At 42.0% G+C, this 18653-nt stretch overlaps 1 protein-coding gene across 1 annotated transcript; it reads right to left on the reverse strand.

Annotated features, from left to right (window-relative positions):
* Positions 1 to 382: 382 nt before the first annotated feature.
* LOC140537303 (matrix metalloproteinase-18) lies at positions 383 to 11186 on the reverse strand. Its single transcript, XM_072659660.1, has 11 exons — positions 11073 to 11186; positions 8053 to 8294; positions 6358 to 6506; positions 5472 to 5600; positions 5050 to 5211; positions 4815 to 4932; positions 3941 to 4074; positions 3688 to 3847; positions 3509 to 3612; positions 2651 to 2744; positions 383 to 425 (listed from the first exon to the last, which is right to left on the reverse strand). The coding sequence occupies exons 1-11, from the start codon at positions 11184 to 11186 to the stop codon at positions 383 to 385; spliced, it is 1449 nt and encodes a 482-aa protein (XP_072515761.1).
* Positions 11187 to 18653: the final 7467 nt, after the last annotated feature.

Below are 18653 nucleotides of genomic sequence, written 5' to 3' on the forward strand. Positions count from 1 at the left end.
CTTTTTTCTTAAGCCAAAGAGATGATTAACAGCTCATTGTTCATGATGTCTTCAGTGGCGCAACACTGAAAACACCACAAGGGACCATTGGACACCTTTAGCCTGTACTGATATCACATTTATGATTGATGTTAATACTGAAACTTGTATTGATATGTAATGTTGTATTTATTCATGTTCAAGCTGTAACCGATGTACGCGTAGACAGTGGACTTAGTGTGGACATAACTTGCCTTCTCTGTGTTAGTCTGCTTCTGAAGTGTATAGTGTCCAAAGATACATCCAGTATACTAAGAAAGCTCAGTAGTCTGTGTGGTTTTCTAATAGGTCCTCTACCCACTTGAGGACAACAGTGAGATTTTGTGGACATCATGTGACCTCATTAGCTCCTTCTATGGCCATGTTGATCATGTTTTTTCCTGCACATGTTTGCAGATTGGAGCCATGTGTTGGCTGGCATTTTTGTGGTGATATGTTAGAGGCCTGGGGTTAATTCCAGCTGCTGATCCCTGGGGAGGTCTTACCCTCTGTGCAGATTGGAAGCAATAAAATCGATTGCCGTCGCCTATGCACCAGGCGGTGAGTAGCTTGCGGGCGTGTCCCCTGGCACACAGGCAGGCAGCAAGACCGAATTGCATCGTGAAGTAAACCACCTTTTAAAAGGAACAGCAACCAGGATAATCAAAAAAGAGCCTATGTAGGCTTCATCAATCAATGTTCACAACCCTCGCCTAAAAAAAAAAAAATCAACCAATGAACTGGTGCAGAATCTGCTGAATAGCATTCCCAGCAGCATTCCCTCTGAAATGTATAGTATATTTTTTGAGGGAAATTGTCCTTGAGAACCCTTTTACCATTTATGACTCTAGAAGAAATTCTTTCATGTCGTTATAAGAAATCTGTAGTGATTGGGGTTTACTGGAGACCAGAAAAGATGAGGACAAAGCGATTGAAGCCTTGAATATCCAATTTTTCCGAAAACAAACCAGAATGAATGTAATAATATAGGGCCTGTTCACACCTGCCATTATTAGCGTTATTGGTGGTCGGTTCAGGTTTGAATTTCCCCATTTGCGTGTTATAGGCTTCCCAGTGAGTTCCCAGTCTTTTTTTTAGTGGCCTTCCCAGTCATCGGATCTGAATCCAATAGAACACCTTTGGGATTTGGTAGAACAGGAGGCTTGCAGCATGAAAGTAGAATCTCAATTTGTGGAAGCCAAAGATGCCTTCATCCCATATTAGCATAGTACGCCACATAATTTGCTTGGTATGTATCTTTTTGTATAATTTATGTAATTGTGACCCACTCTACATGGACTAATCCTGACCCAAAATGTTTATTACATTTTAATACATGAATTTCACAGTGTTTAAAAAAAACTCTGATAAAGACATTGAACGATTTTATTCACCACAATACAAGCTGTAGCTGTTAAGTTGAATCAACAAAGTTAGAAACAGTTTGCCTCTCTTTTTCTCAGATTCAGGTACATCTAGAAATATCAATTTTTATTTGTAAAGGAAGTAAATCAAAAGCTTTCTATGCTAGAAAACTAAATTAAAGTGTTTCAGAAACAAACATAAATTATTTTGTAAATGTAAAGTATACATTTATTAATTACCAACTTTTTTTTATTCTAAGCTTTGCCTCAAGTAAACTAACAAACATATTAAGATAATTACTGAAATTCATTTAAACAAAAAGGTAGTAAAAGTAGTGTTAAAAGTAAGAAAGTAAATGTAAACAAATCTTTAGATCAACACTAAATATGTATGTTGAAGTAAAATTGACTGGAAATGGTTGAATATTTATTTGGTCAGCTTATAAACGAAACACATATTTCTGTATTATGTCATGCAAAATGGTTAGTCTGTCCAAGCTTAATAATTCATGTGGAGTCATGTCAGTCTGAAATTATGAGTAAGTCAGAATGTGGATATTTATTGAGGATATTTATTCTAATAACAGATACAGACCTAGACATCTTACATGTTCCTGTAAAATGTGCTTAGTTTGGCCGGGAAACTCCCAGTGGCATAGCTTACCTGACACTTACTCACACTACAGTTCTTTAGGCTGCTGTAGTACATCGTATTTGTTCATACACACCATGTACATTCTGCAGTTTCTGAAGAGGTGTCACTGGCTGGCTTTCACAGACAGCACGGTTAATCTCTTTTCCATGCTGTCAGAAGAAGCCCACCTCTGCTGTTTAAACTTGCTTGTCTTCTGCAGAAGGTGAGCCATATACTCATATAGTAAATCCCTGCCCAGGGCAAAGAGGTGGAGGCTGAACACAAACACTGAGCATTTGGGGAGACGTTCAGTTTTGACTGTGCCTGCTGCGATGTTCCTAAATCCTAATGTCCTCCCTGTTCAAGCTGTGGTTGCTGAAAGTGTAGACAGCATATACAGTGCATAATAGCCAGCTTGAGAAATTATCAGTGACAAATGACCCTTCAAAAAGGTCTTGATTGTAGATCAGTAGGTTAGTTCTGCAATTTAGTTCCCAAATCTGACCCCAAAGTGACGTATCCATTAGAGAAGAAGGGCAGCATGATTTTGTAGACATCATAGACATCATATGACATATGGGGAACCCCTTTTTATAGCCAGGTTTATGATGTTTTTTGTGTCCGTTCTCCACATCGAAGCCATGTGTTTGCCAGCATTTCGTTCGTGACCCGTCTCAGGTTCAGGTCGAATTCCAGCTGCAGGTTCCCCAAGAAGAAGTAGACGAGTCCTAAACACCAACAGAGTGTTTATAGACTTTAACAGAAGCACAACAGTATTAAGGAAGTTGAGACATTACAGGCAGAGATGAAGGCCTTGAATCCATCAGGATTGTTTAATGACCAAGAAATCATTGAAACTGGATCAGTGTGAGTTTACGCCCAAAATAGCGGTTTGCCACATTTACTACAGCTATGTTACTTCATGGAGTATATCATTCTGAACTGTCTATGGAACACAGATGTGACACATGTAAGGGTTTGTTTAGGGTCTGGTCAGAAATACACCGAAACGCACAGTGACCGCCAAAAGGAACTGTTTTTGGTCCACCTGTGACCTCAATGTCTGCCTCACACTTATTTTCAGAACATTTTGACAACGGTCACTTCTTTTAGCCACATGTTTACACTTGGTACTCAAATGCATTAGTCAGACTAAAATCCGATTACTTGCTTGGTTTCACTGCGAGTGTCAGGCACTCAGTATCGCACCCTCCCCTGGGGCGATTCCGAGCCGCCGCCCACAGGCCCAAATAAGGACTTCTTGTTTTTGTTCATGTGTTTGGTTCACTTGTATCGATTCATGTTCGTTTGAATAATGTGTTTCACCTGGGACTGGGGGTACTTTATGCGGGGTTCATGCAGGATCTGAGATGTTCTAGAATAAAGATGATGAGCCAGGCTTTCTTGTCCAACATTAGCGTCTGAACTCACAAATGCTCAAATGCTGTAAAATGTAGGTATTCCGATACTTTCGGCTATGTAGTGTATTTACCCTCATAAGCTATGGCAGCATCTATGGGTGATGGGACTCCTGGCCATTCATCTGTTATCAGTTTTGGATAGCCAGCCATCATTTGCTGCTTCTCCTCATCATACCTGAACACAGAAGAGATTACAGACAGGTTTCACAGAATCATTCGCAGCTACCTAGTCATACCAAGGACACCATACCTCCAGCATTCTCTGCCAGTGAAGAACACACTGACACGGTGTTCTTGAAAATAAAGGGCAGCATCAACCGACTTAATCCTGGACGGGAAGCCAAAATCTGAGATGTTCCTTGGGTAGCCATCCTTCACTTCCAAAGACTTCACTTTCCAGTACTGGGAGCCTGTATCATGAACCTTGCTCTTAGTAAAACATGCTGGTAAAAGGATCATGACGGTGGCAGTATTTCAGGTAAAATGACGTACAGTAGTCTTACCCTTGAAAAAGACCATGGTGTGACTGGTTATGTCCTCATAAACAGCATCTACGTGCGCAGGTATATCAGACCACAGGCTTGATATGAATGTGATGCCTATTTCTTCAAAGTCTGCATGCATTCGCCACATGAACCTGTGTGAACATGAACGGCAGCATGGCTATTTAGTTTAGAGCTTTGTTAGTTAAGTGATTGCTCAAAAGATGTTTGGGGCAAAAGCTCATCCAATACTTTTGGCTAGCATGTAGCCAAACCGTTTGCTCAAAAGAATTTTGGACAAAAAGCTCAAACGAATTCTTTAACTAATACAGCTGTGTCCACAAACTTATGGCTAACATTTACCCTTCTAAGCTATGGTTGATAGGACTCCTGGCCATTCATTATCAGTTATCAGTTTTGAAAATGTGGGAGGGGCCAAGACGATTGCTCAAAAGATGTTTGGGGCAAAGGTTCATCCAATATGTTTTGTTAATCAAACTGTGTCCACAAACTTCTGTCTAAAATATATGGGGCCAAAACATTTGCTTACAAGATGTTTAGGGCAAAAGCTCATTCAATTTATTTAGCTAATACAGCTGTGTCCACAAACTTATGGCTAACATTTACCATCATAAGCTATGGCAGCATCTATGGGTGATGGGACTTCTGGCCATTCTTTATCAGTTTTGAAAATGTGGGGGGCCAAGATGATTGCTTAAATGATGTTTAGGGCAAAAGCTCATCCAGTATGTTTGGCTAATTGAGCCGTGTCCACAAACTTTCAGCTAACATGTAGGCTGCCTAAACAGTAGTGTGATTCCCTGACACTAATCACTGAATGCTGAGGCTAATGATTGTAGGATATACAGCAGTGACGGTATATTGGTCGGGATACCTGTCTTTAAAGAAGACAACCTCTTGTTGCAATCCTGTTACTGCATCAAATGAGAGACCAGGGTCACACTTCTCCGGCGTTTTCGGGGGCGGTTTCTCCAGTTTGACTGAGCTCTCACCTTTGGACAACCAAACAAGCAAACAGTGGCCAGTGCTCTATTTAGGCAGAGTGGTAACACATGGTAAAGTGAAGTCACTGTTCTCACCAAACACCTTAACGCTTCTTAATAACATACCGTACAGCTCTTGGACATCCTTGACATCCTGGAAAGACAGCTGTATTTTAGCATGTGATGCAAAATTATAGGCCGGGAACATAACTGCTCCAGGGTCAGAAGAATGAGAAAGGCCCAGGGCATGTCCAAACTCGTGAACAGCAGCGGCAAAAAGGTTGTAGCCTTTGGCAGAAGGACAAATGTAGTAGAAATAGCATTACCGGCTTTGAAGTGAGGGTGGCTGGTTTTACCATTACCATACTAGTTTGGCCAGATGTACTCATATATGGGTATTACAGATTAATTAATTAAATTTAATTAAATTGTACAGCAACCTGACAGTAATGCTGTAGCTCTAGGCTTGTAAATGTTAAACAGGGACTACTTTGGATGCATTTGGATAAACGAAAGTTAAAGATGCAGATTTCAGTGCCTGTCATCACCTGTAGTTGTGTTGATTGTCCAATCCTCCTCAGCATCAAAGTGCACGTCTCCACCAATGCCAGGCCCAGGGAGGAAGGCATGGGCCAGGATGCCCCCTTTACCATCAAATGGTGCTCCGTCTTCATGATCTATAACATTTACTACACGTTGGGTGCTGTAGTCTTTTTCAGAACTGATATGTAATAAGTTCAGTAATGGTCGGGACTTTACGTACACTCCTCATGGGTATGAATGGCATGGCAGTGTTGGACTGTGATGATTTTAATAGACACCAGCAAGCTTCTGGCAGAATTCTGACTGTATGTAGTGACATGTCTGCTGGTTCACATTGTAGACCTTGTAGTTGTTAAGCTTTAGGGTGTAATAAGGCTCTCTACCAAGGATCTGGTACATGGTTATTATTATTGAGCCTGAGTTAGCTGGAACGTGGTCTATGCTGTGGTGTTTAGCCTGCCAGCTAACCTATATAAGTCTAGATAGACAGATATGAGTCAAAACCCAGCAGAACCGGTCTTTCATTTCTCCTTTAGCTCAATTTCAGTCACCAATGGCAAGCGCTGGCTAGAAATATAGAATTGGGATGAGCTAGAGTAGCAGAACGAATCATCCAACATCAGTACCTGGCCTCACTAATACTCTTATAAGGCTGAATGCAGTCAGAACCTCACAACAATGTTCCAACATCTAATGTAAAGCTTTCCTAGAAGAGTAGGCTCTTTTGGAAACTTTGAAAAGCAGGTGTCTACAGGTATGGAATAGCTGCTTTCAACTAGTATTTCAACTAGACCAGACCAAACCCTCAGGTTTTGTGTGTACTCTCCTGTGACTAATGTATCATGCCAGCTTCTCAAAGGTCAGTAGAAGTGGCAGTGTGCCCGTCCACACCTTTGTTGTTGAAGGAAATCTCAATGTCTGCATCTCGTCTTATCCTCCTCCTGAATTTCAAGGGCGTTACCTTGGCCCAGAGCCTCCAGGCTGCCTTGAACACTCTATGGGTTTGAGAGGGCTTCATCTTGGGGTGGTAGTTGGAGAATCTGTCAACATCGACACATGTGGGTGTGTTATTTTAACCTTAAAACAGTCATGGTTGCTTTAAAATGTTGAGATCATCGACCCCGTCTTGAGGGTCAGGATAATGTCTGGATCAGGCCAAACACCAGATACGAATCCAATCACTCAATCCACTTCTGGTCTGATCTGAGAGGTCAACGCATCTGAGCCACATGTTATAACAGTGTAAATGCATTCCCCAACCAAAAACACCTCCCAGTACAACTGAAACACCAGTAATAATTGCCGTGCATCAAGTGGATTTGCATAATACGTCCCACACAGCAATCGGATTTCAGTCTGACTGACTGGAGATGCATTTGACAACCAAGGGAAGGGTCAGTGACGCTCCAGTACTAGGTTCACAGCAGTGTTTGGAAAGGTCTACCATATAGTGCATTTTGATCTACCCCAGCTATCAATAGAAATGACCATAAGACCACCCATGACTAGGTATTACTTGGGTGACATGGCCATGCACAGCTCATGTATAGCTCATGTTTTTCCACGAACAGTGCTGACCTCTGCATATTTCTGTATAGGCCAGACATACACACTAGATGATACTAAGGGAAACCAGAAATGTCTGGAAATCAACCCTGAATCATACTAATTACATTATTCCTAATATTGGAATAAGGCTTCCAGAAAATAGGGCTTATAAAAATAGCTGACCTGTCTAACACACTATTTATACAAGTGTTTGTGGACACACCTTCTAATGAATGCATTCAGCTGCTGGCACAGGCACAAACACACACACACACCCACAGCTTTGCTAGTCCTTGTAGTGATGTAATGCCATGACTCTCTGGAGCAGATAAACATGAACCTAGTGGCACCATACTGCAGAGGGGTATAAAGCCCCCCATCATTGAGCTGTAGCCAAAATCTAGTGGAAAGCCTGTATCCCAGAACAGTAGACACAGTCACTCCAACAAAAGCAGAAAAAAACTCTTTTTAATACCCTTGATTTTGACAAACAAACAGGTGTCCCAATACTTTTGTCCACACTGTGTGTTGTGTATATTCCTGTGGTATCTGGCACCAATACTTAAGCAGGAGATTCTTTAAGTCCTGTAAGTTGTGAGGTGGGGCCTTCATGAGCATCAATCAAGAGTCTTGGGCGCCCATGACCCTGTCGCTGCTTCACAGGTGGTCCTTTCTTGGAGCACTTTTGGCGGGTACTGATGACTGCATCCTGGGAACACCCCACAAGACCTGCCTGATGTTTTGGAGATGCACTGACCCAGTCAGTCGTCTAGAACATCATCGTTTGGTTCTTGTTCTTATCATTCACTTCACCTGTTGGTGGTTTTAATGTTATGCTCCAGCAGTCCACCACTCAAACAATATCTGTTCAGTGGTGGTCCCATGGTGGCCCCTTTCTATACAGGGTAGAGGCGGGCTAATATGGGCACCTGTATGGTCAGTGTCTCTGATAAAAAAATTAAAAAGCTAGGTACAAGTTCCTAAGAAGCTGCCAACCGAAGTTTAGATACATTTTTACAGTGTGGCGCCGGGCCTCACCTGTAGGTCAGGGTGCGGCTTCTCCAGCGCATGGTCTCCCCAAACTGCTCAGCATCAGACAGACCGTCCCGGCCTTTCGTCATGGTAGCGAGGGTCATCTGATCAAGCTCCCTGCTTTCCACCAGTCCAAAGAAGTGCTGCATCTCCTTTAGCTTGGCTGGAAACCCCTCTGAGCCGAACCCTGCCACCCGCTTGTGTCGGCTGGCTTGTGGCTTGAAGCCATAGAATTTCTCCAGATATCCCTGACAGTGGCGAGAACCCAGGACAGCTATTACTTCTACAAAGCCACATTGGAGCATGTTTGTAATGTTGATAGTGTTAATTCTTCATAATGAATAAACCAATAGAAATATTTAAAATAACATGATTTCAGATTTGTCAGATTTATGGAGACATATTAGATATAATTATTAGATTAATTAATAGTTGTAATTGTATTTGTAGCAGTAGTTCTAGCAGTAGTAGTTCTAGTTGGAGTAGTAGTCATAGGAATAGTGGTACTTGTAGTAGTTGTAGTAGAAGTAGCGGTAATAGTAGTAGGGGTAGTAGTATTTGTATTAGTAGTACATGTAGTAGTAATTGTAGCCTCTGTAGTTGTAGTGGTAATAGTTCTAGTAGCAGTAGCTCTTGTAGTAGATGTAGCTGTAGCTTTAGTGGTAGTAGTTGTATCTTTAGTAGTTGTAGTAGTAGCTGTAGTTGCAGTTGTAGTGGTTGTTATTCTCATAGTAGTAGTAGGAGTTGTGTCCTTAATAGCAGTAGTTGTAGCTGTAGTAGTACACGTAGCAGTGGTTGCAGTTGTTGCAATAGTAGCAGTAGTAGATGTAGTAGTAGTTGTAGCTTTAATAGTTGTAATAGTGGTAATAGTTGTAGTAGTAGCTGTTGTAGTAGATGTAGAAGCAATTGTAGTAGTAGCTGTTGTAGTAGACGTAGCAGTAGTTGCAGTGCTAGTATTAGTATTAATTTATAGTAATCTGTAAACAGTGGTTGTTAGTACCAGTAATTGTAATAGTAGCTGTTGTAGTAGAAGTAGTTGTAGCTTTAGTAGTAGTTGTTGTAGTAGTAGCTGTTGTAGCTATAGCAGTAGTTGTAGTAGAAGTAGTTGTAGCTTTAGTAGTGATAAGGTAGTAGAAGTAGTTGTAGCTTTAGTAGTGATGTAGTAGTAGAAGTAGTTGTAGCTTTAGTAGTGATGTAGTAGTAGACGTAGTTGTAGCTTTAGTAGCAGTTGTTGTAGTAGACGTATTTGTAGCTTTAGTAGTAGTTGTAGTAGTAGTAGAAGAAGTTGTAGCTTTAGTAGTAGTTGTAGTAGTAGCTGTTGTAGTAGTAGTAGCTGTTGTAGCTATAGCTGTAGTTGTTGTAGAAATAGTTGTAGCTTTAGTAGTAGTTGTAGCTATAGCAGTAGTTGTAGCTATAGCAGTAGTTGTTGTAGAAGTAGTTGTAGCTTTAGTAGTAGTTGTTGTAGTAGTAGTTGTTGTAGATGTAGCTGTAGCTTTTGCAGTTGTAGTAATAGTGGTTGTTATTAGCGTAGTAGTAGTAGTACTAGTAGATTTTGTAAAAGTTGTAGTAGCATAAATAGTAGTAGAGATTGAAGCAGTAGAAAAATGTGAGCAATTATTTTCATCTACCAGTTTTTCTTAATCTAAATATTTCAAGAATGTCGTTTCCACCTTGAGACAGCCATCCGCCATCTGCTTGCTTCTTTCTTCTAGTTATCACTACCTGAAAGACCACCTATTATCCTTTTTTTCCCCTATAAAACCTCAAAATATAGCCCTGAGCTAGAACACTACACCAGCAAAAAAAAAAAAAAATTAAAAGTTAAAACTTAAAAGAACATCATGCTTTATCTTCACTAATCCACCTTACTCACTTACTACCAAAGTGCCGACAGGCTGTTTAGTGGTTTCAGGGGTTTCAAGTCAGAAGCTTCTGTATACAAACATTGTGGGAACTTCTAGATTGACGCCACAAACCACTTTTTTTTATCTACGACTTTGTGCAACAGAGTATGACTGGGTAAAAATATCTTCACACCCTTGCCATATAAGCTGGTGTGAAATGTAGAAGTGGTTTGCAGAGTTACAGAAACATCCTGTGAAACATCTCGCTTGCATACTTTTTCACTACCTCATCATTTTCTTTGATGAGAACATCTTCACGTGTTCTTTTAACCTAAATAAGCTTCACAATTGAGAAGACTAACAATCTTACAGACAAGCCCAAGATCATATCTTTCCTCGATACTCCATTCGGCCCAGGCAGGCCTGTTTTCTGAGTTTTGCCATCTTGGCGATGGCTTTCTTGTTGGCCACTCTACTGGGTGGATCTGCAGCTCCGTGTCTTCTCTTCAAAGTTGAAACTGAGACCTGGTCGCTTCTACAAGTGTCAGGTTGAGCTGTAAGGAGTATATGCAAAAGTTGCACCTATTGCTGACACAGATGTGCAAATGCACACCTACAGCCTGTCTAGTGCCTATAGTGTAGAAGTAATGGCCACCTAATGCCAGGCATGGGCTAAAGAGGTATAAAGCCCACCAGCTGTGTTCTCTGGAATGATATATGGTGCTCCATTCAGTACTTCTGGGATGAGTTGGGGGGGGGTTGGGGATGATGTTCATCCAAAATCCTGACCTCACTATCGCTCTGGTTGCTGAATGCAATCCAGTCCTCACAGCAATGCGCCTCCAAAATCTAGTAGAAGGCCTTCCTACCTGGACAGTAGAGACAGTTACTCCAACATAAGCAGCATAAGCTCTTTTTAATATCCTTGATTCTGGAAGAAACAGTGAATGAGCAGGTGTCCCAATACTTTTGTCCATACATTGTAATTAGCTGTAATTTACAACACCCAGAAAAGTCTCACCAAGAAATCCTGTATCCACACATCGTCCCTTTTGTGGATAACGCTAGTGACCCCTGATGTAAAGCACACACATTCTAGAAGTAATGAGAAAATGTGGAGAGTCCAGTCCAGTCTAGTCCAGGTTGGTGTAGTAACCTGCTACGGGATCTTTAAGCACGTACCTCCGCAAACCGCAGGTCGGCATCGCTGGGTTTTGCTGCAGGATATGCTGGAAAGGCCAACAACACACCGGCTTGGACAAATACACTCAACCAGAGCCTCCCTGCACCAGCCATGAGCTTCCCTGCATTCGACGAGCCTCCTTCTGCCTGTCGGGACATCCTACCTGCCGTGCAGGGCCCACCTGGAGCATGCCGCTAATTATACACACGATCGAGTCCAAACAGACGTCACCCAGCACATCTTCACTCAGCAGTTTCTTCTTAAAATCCATTAATGTATATTTGCATGGTGGGATATGAGGCCCTGTGGTGTTCAATGGCTTCTTAAGCCAAAGGACCATAAAAAAAGGACCTACAGAATGTCTTGGAAAGTTTGGCAGCCGGGGTTTTACATTATGAGCATAAGAATGTACCGTATATTATGATTGAATGAAGTCATGATGCTTCATACCTTGATAGTAAACCACTTGTAATAAATCTGTCATGGCAGCGCCATTAAAATTCCTAATAGGCCTATAAAAGTATAGTGCAAGTACAAACAAAGGCTAAACAGGCTCATATGACCCATATAAAACACAGGTGTGAAGGTTCTGAAAGTAAATCAGATGTCCTCTTAATAAACGCATTCACTCCACGGAAGCACATACATACATATATATACATAGAAGAAGTACTGCCAATAGAATAGGACTCTCTCTGAAGCAGGTAAACATACATAAGGCTATTGGCACCATGCCTCCTAATGCCAGACGTGTGCTAGAGGGGTGTACAGCCCCCTAGCATTGAGCTGTGAAGCAGTGGAGGAACTGTGGACTCTCTGGAATGATGGATGGTGGTGCCCCCTCCAATGCATTTGGGATGAGTTTGGGAGTTGGGGATGATGAGGTGAGGTGGTGATCATCATCCAACATCCTGACCTCACTAACGCTCTGGTTGCAATACTCCTCCAAAATCTAGTAGAAAGCCTTTTTCCCTGGACAGTAGAGCCAGTAACTCCACCAAAAGCAGGATAATCAACTTTTTGAATATCGTTGATTTTAGAAAATTACACAAAAATAAGCAAGTGTCCCAATACTTTTGTCAATACAGCGTAATTATCTTATACCTCCAAAATCGCCCCTGCACCTCAACCCACTCTGGACGAGTCAGACAACAAGCTTCGCCTGCAAGTCATTGTTGAGGTTCTCCACCAGTAAAAAGAAGACACAATCAGCACAACTCTTCATGCCATCTGAGCAGGTACTTTTCATGATGGAGAACCAGATAGTTTTCATGATGGAGAACCTTTTAGAACGTTTTCAAAAGTTCAGACCATGTGATCAAATGGTAGCAGGAGAACGGACTGCATGACCGTACTAGTGGAGAGATCTCGGAGAACCTGGGCTGGAGTTCTCAGTAGAAGGCCGGACCCCTCTTTGATGAACAGAGCTAACCTCATGGGATTCCAAAACCAAAGCTCTGATGAATCGGCTAGCAGGCGCCCGAGCCAGCCAGCATCACACCTTAGTGACATGGGGAGAAACAGAGAGCCATCCCGGTGAGAGCAAGGCCAATCGTGCTCTCTCTGACTCCGGCTGCTGATGGCAGACAGTGTGACCTGGGATTCAATCCTTGGGTCCGCTGGAGCTTCAGGCTTGGTTGTTCTCCTGACTTCGCTTAATCATCTTTATAGCATCAGAAAAAGCTCCACTATTGACTGGAATTTTCTCTCGGACCATAGGTCTTCTCACAAGGCAGATCCCAATGGTCTGCTGCCTGTTTACCCAGTTCTAAGCTCAGTAAAAACAGCTTTGCTGGTAAATGCTGCTAATCAGTGAGTCTCTAATAGTTGCCACAGACTTATGGTAATGGTAATGTAATGTTGAGTTTACTTCAGACCGCATAGGCTTTAGCAAGCCATCATTGCATCATCTACTTCTGCTTTCTGCCTTGTTTAATTACAGTCGCAGTTTTACAGGATAACATTACATTGAAAAACTGACGTTTTAACCTTTATCTCTATCTGCAGTGGACAATAATAATGGAACAAATCCCATTGACTCACAGTACCCCTATAATATAAACCAATAGGCATATGCTTGAATGCATTTTAAGGCCATTAAGGCCTTAAACCTAAGGGTACAGGGTAATGTGTGTAAATGGCTGTCCATATCCATGTCAATCAGCCGTCCAGTACATTTGTTGTAGTTTAAAAAAGTACTCTTGGAGTCATTATACACTAAATGTCCACATATTTGTGGACACCACTTTCTTAAGCAGATACACAGACATGACCCTAAAGCCAGGCCTTGCCTTGAAGGCTACAAATTCCCCCTAGCTGTGTTCTCTGGAACGATGGATGGTGCTCCATCCAATACCTTTGGGATGAGTTGGGCAGTTGGAGATGATAAGGTGGGGTAACACTTTTGTTGCTGAATGCAATCAAATCCTCACAGCAATGCTCCCAGATCTAGTAGAAGGCCTTCTTCTCTGGACAGTCGAGACAGTTACTCCAACAGAAGCAGGATCAGCTCTTTGCAAATGAGCAACGAACAGGTGAGCAGGTGTCCCAATACTTTTGTCTATATTGTGAAGTTGTACAGTGGGTTAGGGGCCTTGCACAAGTTCACGGCGTGGCTTAGCAGATGTAGCAGATGCAAATATCAAAGCAACAACCTTGTGATGACTAACCCAGCATTCAAACAACCAAGCCACCACTGCCCCTAATGAGCCAACCCTCAGATGTGTGAGTAAGGGCTTGGCTCATGTATTCCTTTTAAGGATGAACGATAAGATGGTCTCAGCTGAGCTTCTCCGGCCCACATTTCCCACATTTCAAGCCTGAGTAAAACAGTCCCTCTGACAGATACAGCGACACAGACTTCATGAGAAGGGCTTGTCAGAACCTGCAAACAACCTGAGAGTTAAAAGCCTTGTTGTGTATTTTATGTCAATAAAGTAAAACCAGGCGCGATTGAGCAACCAATCATGTCTGCAGCCCGATAAGAGAGCTGGCAGCATCCTGTTATTGAATAATTGATCCTGAGTCAGCAAACACACCTGAAACACGCCTCCTTTACTGTACACATGTTTGTGACTGAATGAGCACGCATACATTAGGGGATACCTGCAGACAGATACCTGATCAGACCAGGTTCAGGTGACTGAACTGGAGGCTTGAGTGCAAACAGCCAACTCACACAGCTTAGCTGTGATCAAGTGCCCCCGGGCCTCCTTACGCGAGCTGGGTAATTACCAGAGTGACTCCTCTGGATGAGCAGTTTCCCTTCCCACACACTTCCTACACACACACACAAATACACACAAGCTCTTCCCAGCAAAAATACTGTATCTGCTGGTTGATCTGACATCAACATTTTCCAAAGAAAGTAATCAAGCTGTCATGAGGACCAGGTGGCATCAGGCTTAAGACCAGAAGGTGACTTGTTCAATTCCCTGAAGTGGAGGTGGCGAAAGCATCCCCTCAACACTAACAGCTGTGAGTGGCCTTGAGCAAGACGCCCAACCACAAATTGATCCAAGCTGCCCACTGCACCTACTCACTAGCAAGTTTCTAGTAGCCCAGGGTCACCTTCTAAAGGTCGCTGATTGAATCCCCTGATTTGGAGTTTGACTGGAAGGTTGCTGGAGAAGTAAAAGAACAGCATCCCTTTAAGACTGACAGCTGAGGTGCCCTTGAGCAAGGCCCCTAATCCCCAACTACCCGCCAGGCTGCCCACTGTGCCAGGGGGTTGTGTGTTCATTGCCCCTACTTGCTAGAATGGAGGGTTGCTGGTTTAATCTCCTGGAGCAGTGAGAAGTAGGGGTGAAAACAGTAAACACACATGGAACTGGATGTTTGCTGGTTCAATCCCCTGAACCAGAAGGCCCAACTGCTCTCTAGATTGCCCACTGCACCAGGTGTCTGTGTGATCACTGCCCCTAGCCACTAGTGTGTTTCTACTGAACCAACAGCCTTCCAAACTGGAAGTTCAGTGGTTCAAACTCCTGGACCAGTAGAAAGTAGGGCTGAAAACACCCATGTTAAACATACTTGGAACCGGAAGGTTGCTAGTTCAATCCCCTGGACCAGTAGGAAGTGGAGGTAGGGTCACTAAAGGAACAGCATTCCCTCAACATTCATGGCTAATGTGATCTTGAGCAAGGCACCTAACTCCTTAGTCTATAACTCCCTTGGCTACCCACTGCACCAGGTGTGTATGTGCTCACTGCCCCTAATCACTAGTGTGTTACTACTGCCACAGGAGATTAAACCGATAACCCTCTGAACTGGAAGTTTGCTGGTTTAATCTCTTGGACCGGTAGAAAGTAGGGCTGAAAACCCACATGTTGAACACACTTGGGAACGGAAGGTTGCTAGTTCAGTCCCCTGGACCTGTAGGAAGTGGAGGTGGGGAAGTGAAAGAACAGCATTGCCTTTATGGCAAATGTGAGCTTCAGCATAGAGCCAAACCCTCATTTGCTCTTCAAGCTCAAGCCCGTTCTGAGCCTGCTCACTAGCCCTTGTCACTAGTGTGTGTGTTCTCGGCCCACTGATGGGTTAAATGCAGATGGTTATAAAGGATCTTAATGTGTAACCTAAAAGCTTAAGCAAGGCAAGTTGAAGGGGAACTCATGTTTTCATGATATCATGTTTTCAATTGAAAATATATGTCACAATGCGGAAGAACAATGTGTCAACTTTTACACTAGATTTTGAAACATTGCTGTGAGAATGTGATGGCATACTCACAGAACATGAGATCATTAGTTAAGTCAAGCACTTATAAAGGATGATTAGTAATAGAAACAAACAAACAGATGTGGCCTAGAGGGGTATAAAGCCCCCCCAGCATTGGGCCGTGGAGCAGTGGAAGAACTGTGTTCTCTGGAATGATGGTGGAGCTCCATCCAATCCCTTTTTGGGACGAGTTGGGGAGTTGGGGTGATGATCATCATCCAAGCAGCAATGCCCCTCCAAAATCTAGTAGAAAGCCTTCTTCCCTGGATATCCTTGACTTCAGAGGAACCCATGAATGAGCAGGTGTCCCAATACTTTTGTCCAAATAGTGTCCATATCCATGTAGCACCAACACAGACCTGGTAGTGTCTGTGTGGTGTGAGTGTATCAGGCACAGTGGTGTTGGTTCTGGGTTGGGAGCAGGGCTGCAACCCACAAATATCCAGACACTGACCACTGGTGAAGGGCTCTGTGGTTAGACGCTGACCACTGATGAAGGGCTAGAGGAGAGGTATCAAACTCAGAGACCAGCGGCCTGCACAGATTAGTGTCTCCCCCCATCTTCCCTCTCCTGCAGAACCATTTGAGTTGTAATGGTTCTTTATAGAACCGTTGCCTCTGCTAATGAACCCCTGATAATGAACCCTTTTATAAGGAGTGCAGTTAAAGGGGTTCCACCTGTTTTTTAGAGCCACATAATTTAATGGTTAAGATATGAGTAAAGTCATTCAGACTGGGTTTGGTTGGAAATGCTCTGTTCTAGATAGATCTAAGCTTATCCAATCACAATTGTTCATAGGAGTGTGAATGGAGCCAGACGTCTGAAAAGTTTAATGCCCCTTTAGGGGACTGTAACAATACCCTACACTGTAAACACGTTACGTTACGTAGATATAGCGACTTTATGACATAGTGAGGTGAGCAGTCCAGCTCTGACTCAGTTTTTAGTCAGACTGAGGGAAATGACTCACTGGTTTCATAGTCGTCCAATCTCCAGTGCCGATTTCCAAAATGAGGGCGCCCTCTGTGGTTTCAATGCAAAAACTGCAGCCGGTGACAAACCTTGTCTGTGAGTTGTGAGGTCATTGAAACCTGGGTGTCCATGACCCTGTCACTGCCAATAGAATAGGCCTCTCTGCAGCAGATAAGCTGTGGAGCAGTGGAACTGTGTTCTCTGAAATGATGGTTGGAGCTCCATCCAATATTTTGGGGATGAGGTGAGGTGGTGATCAAGATCCTGACCTCAGTAACACACTTGTCACTGAATGCAGTCAAATCCAAATTCTAGTAGAAAACCATCTTCCTTGGACAGTAGAGACAGTTACTCCAAGAAAAGCAGGAAAAAACTCTTCTTATCCCTTGATTTTGATGAATGAGCAGGTGTCCCAATACTTTTGTCCAAGTAGTGTATTGTGTATGTCTAAATCATTTCGTCAAAGCAGCTCTCCAAACCAGGTTCTGTGGTATCTGGCACCAGGACACTAGCAGGAGACCCTGTAAGCGCTGTAAGTTGTGAGCTGGGGCCTCCATGCATCATGTCAGTGAAACCTGGGTGTCTGGTTGTTCTTCCTTGAAGCACTTAGGAAGGAACTGACCACTGCATAAAATACACCATAAAACCTGCCTGATGTTTAGGAGGTCCCTTCACTTGTCAGTGGTTTTAATGTTGTGGCTGGTTAGTGTGTACTGGAGAAATGCTTGGAAAATACAATACTGCACAATACTGACCCCTTCTGTCCAAACATGAAATAGGAATATTTGCTATTTACATGACATTGGGATTTTTTCCGGGCCCATTTCCATCCTTAGGTTCTTGTTAGAATGTGTAGATTATTAAAGACTCATATGTTGAAAGTTCTTAATTAAAACTAACTAACTTTTCTCTGCTAGAGGATCAATGGAAGGTGTCCGGTCTCACTGTCCAGTACTGTCTCACTGCAGCACCCTACAGCAGATTGTGAGGACAGCTGAGAAGACCACAGGGGTCTGTCTTCCCACCATCAACACCACCTTCCAAAAATACAGTGTCCACTCCCTCGACTCTTCATCCTGCTGCTGTCTGGAAAAATAGCATCATTTATTTGGCTCCACTGTAAAGAAGTTCTATAAAATAATGACTAAAAAATAATATAATCACATTTTCTCAATATTTTTACCCATTGAGAAAATATTATAATATAAAACTTTAATTTCCTTAAAAATACATTCTTAACATTTTTGTCTGTTATATTTGTTTTTGATGTATTATTTTAAAGGCTTCCTTTCTCAATATTGTACCAGTTATTTAAAATAATTATATTTATATATTATTATATATTAAATTATAAATTTTAATTACATATTTTCATCATATTCTTATCTAAATTATTTTCTCAATATGGTACCTGTTTTATCAAAATAATTATATTTTTAAAAATATTTTTATATATATTTTTAAGCAGATTAGTATTATAGTAATAGTATATTCTAATTTTTTTTTCAGATTTAGATGTTAGAAAACGTTTATCTATATTACTTGTTTTACTAAAATATTAACTTTTTTATTTAAAAAATAAAATTATTACCCTTTTCATCAAAAATTATTTTATCCTCTGTCATCATAATGATCATAATAATAGTCATCATAATAATATATATACATATATATTAGGTTTTTTTTACTTAAATAATGAATTCACACTGGAAGAAAATAAGGCACTCATCACTGCAGCAAAAATAGGATCTAAAAATATATATATATATATTAATTTCAGTGACTGGTTCTTGGGTAAAGGGCAGATTTACAGACATGATGGGAGTTTGAACAGAAAAAAATTAAATTTATATTAAAAATACAAAACAAAGTTGATAAAAACTGGGGA

The sequence above is a fragment of the Salminus brasiliensis genome, chromosome 16 (genome assembly GCF_030463535.1).
Source record: "Salminus brasiliensis chromosome 16, fSalBra1.hap2, whole genome shotgun sequence".
NCBI lineage: Eukaryota > Metazoa > Chordata > Actinopteri > Characiformes > Bryconidae > Salminus > Salminus brasiliensis.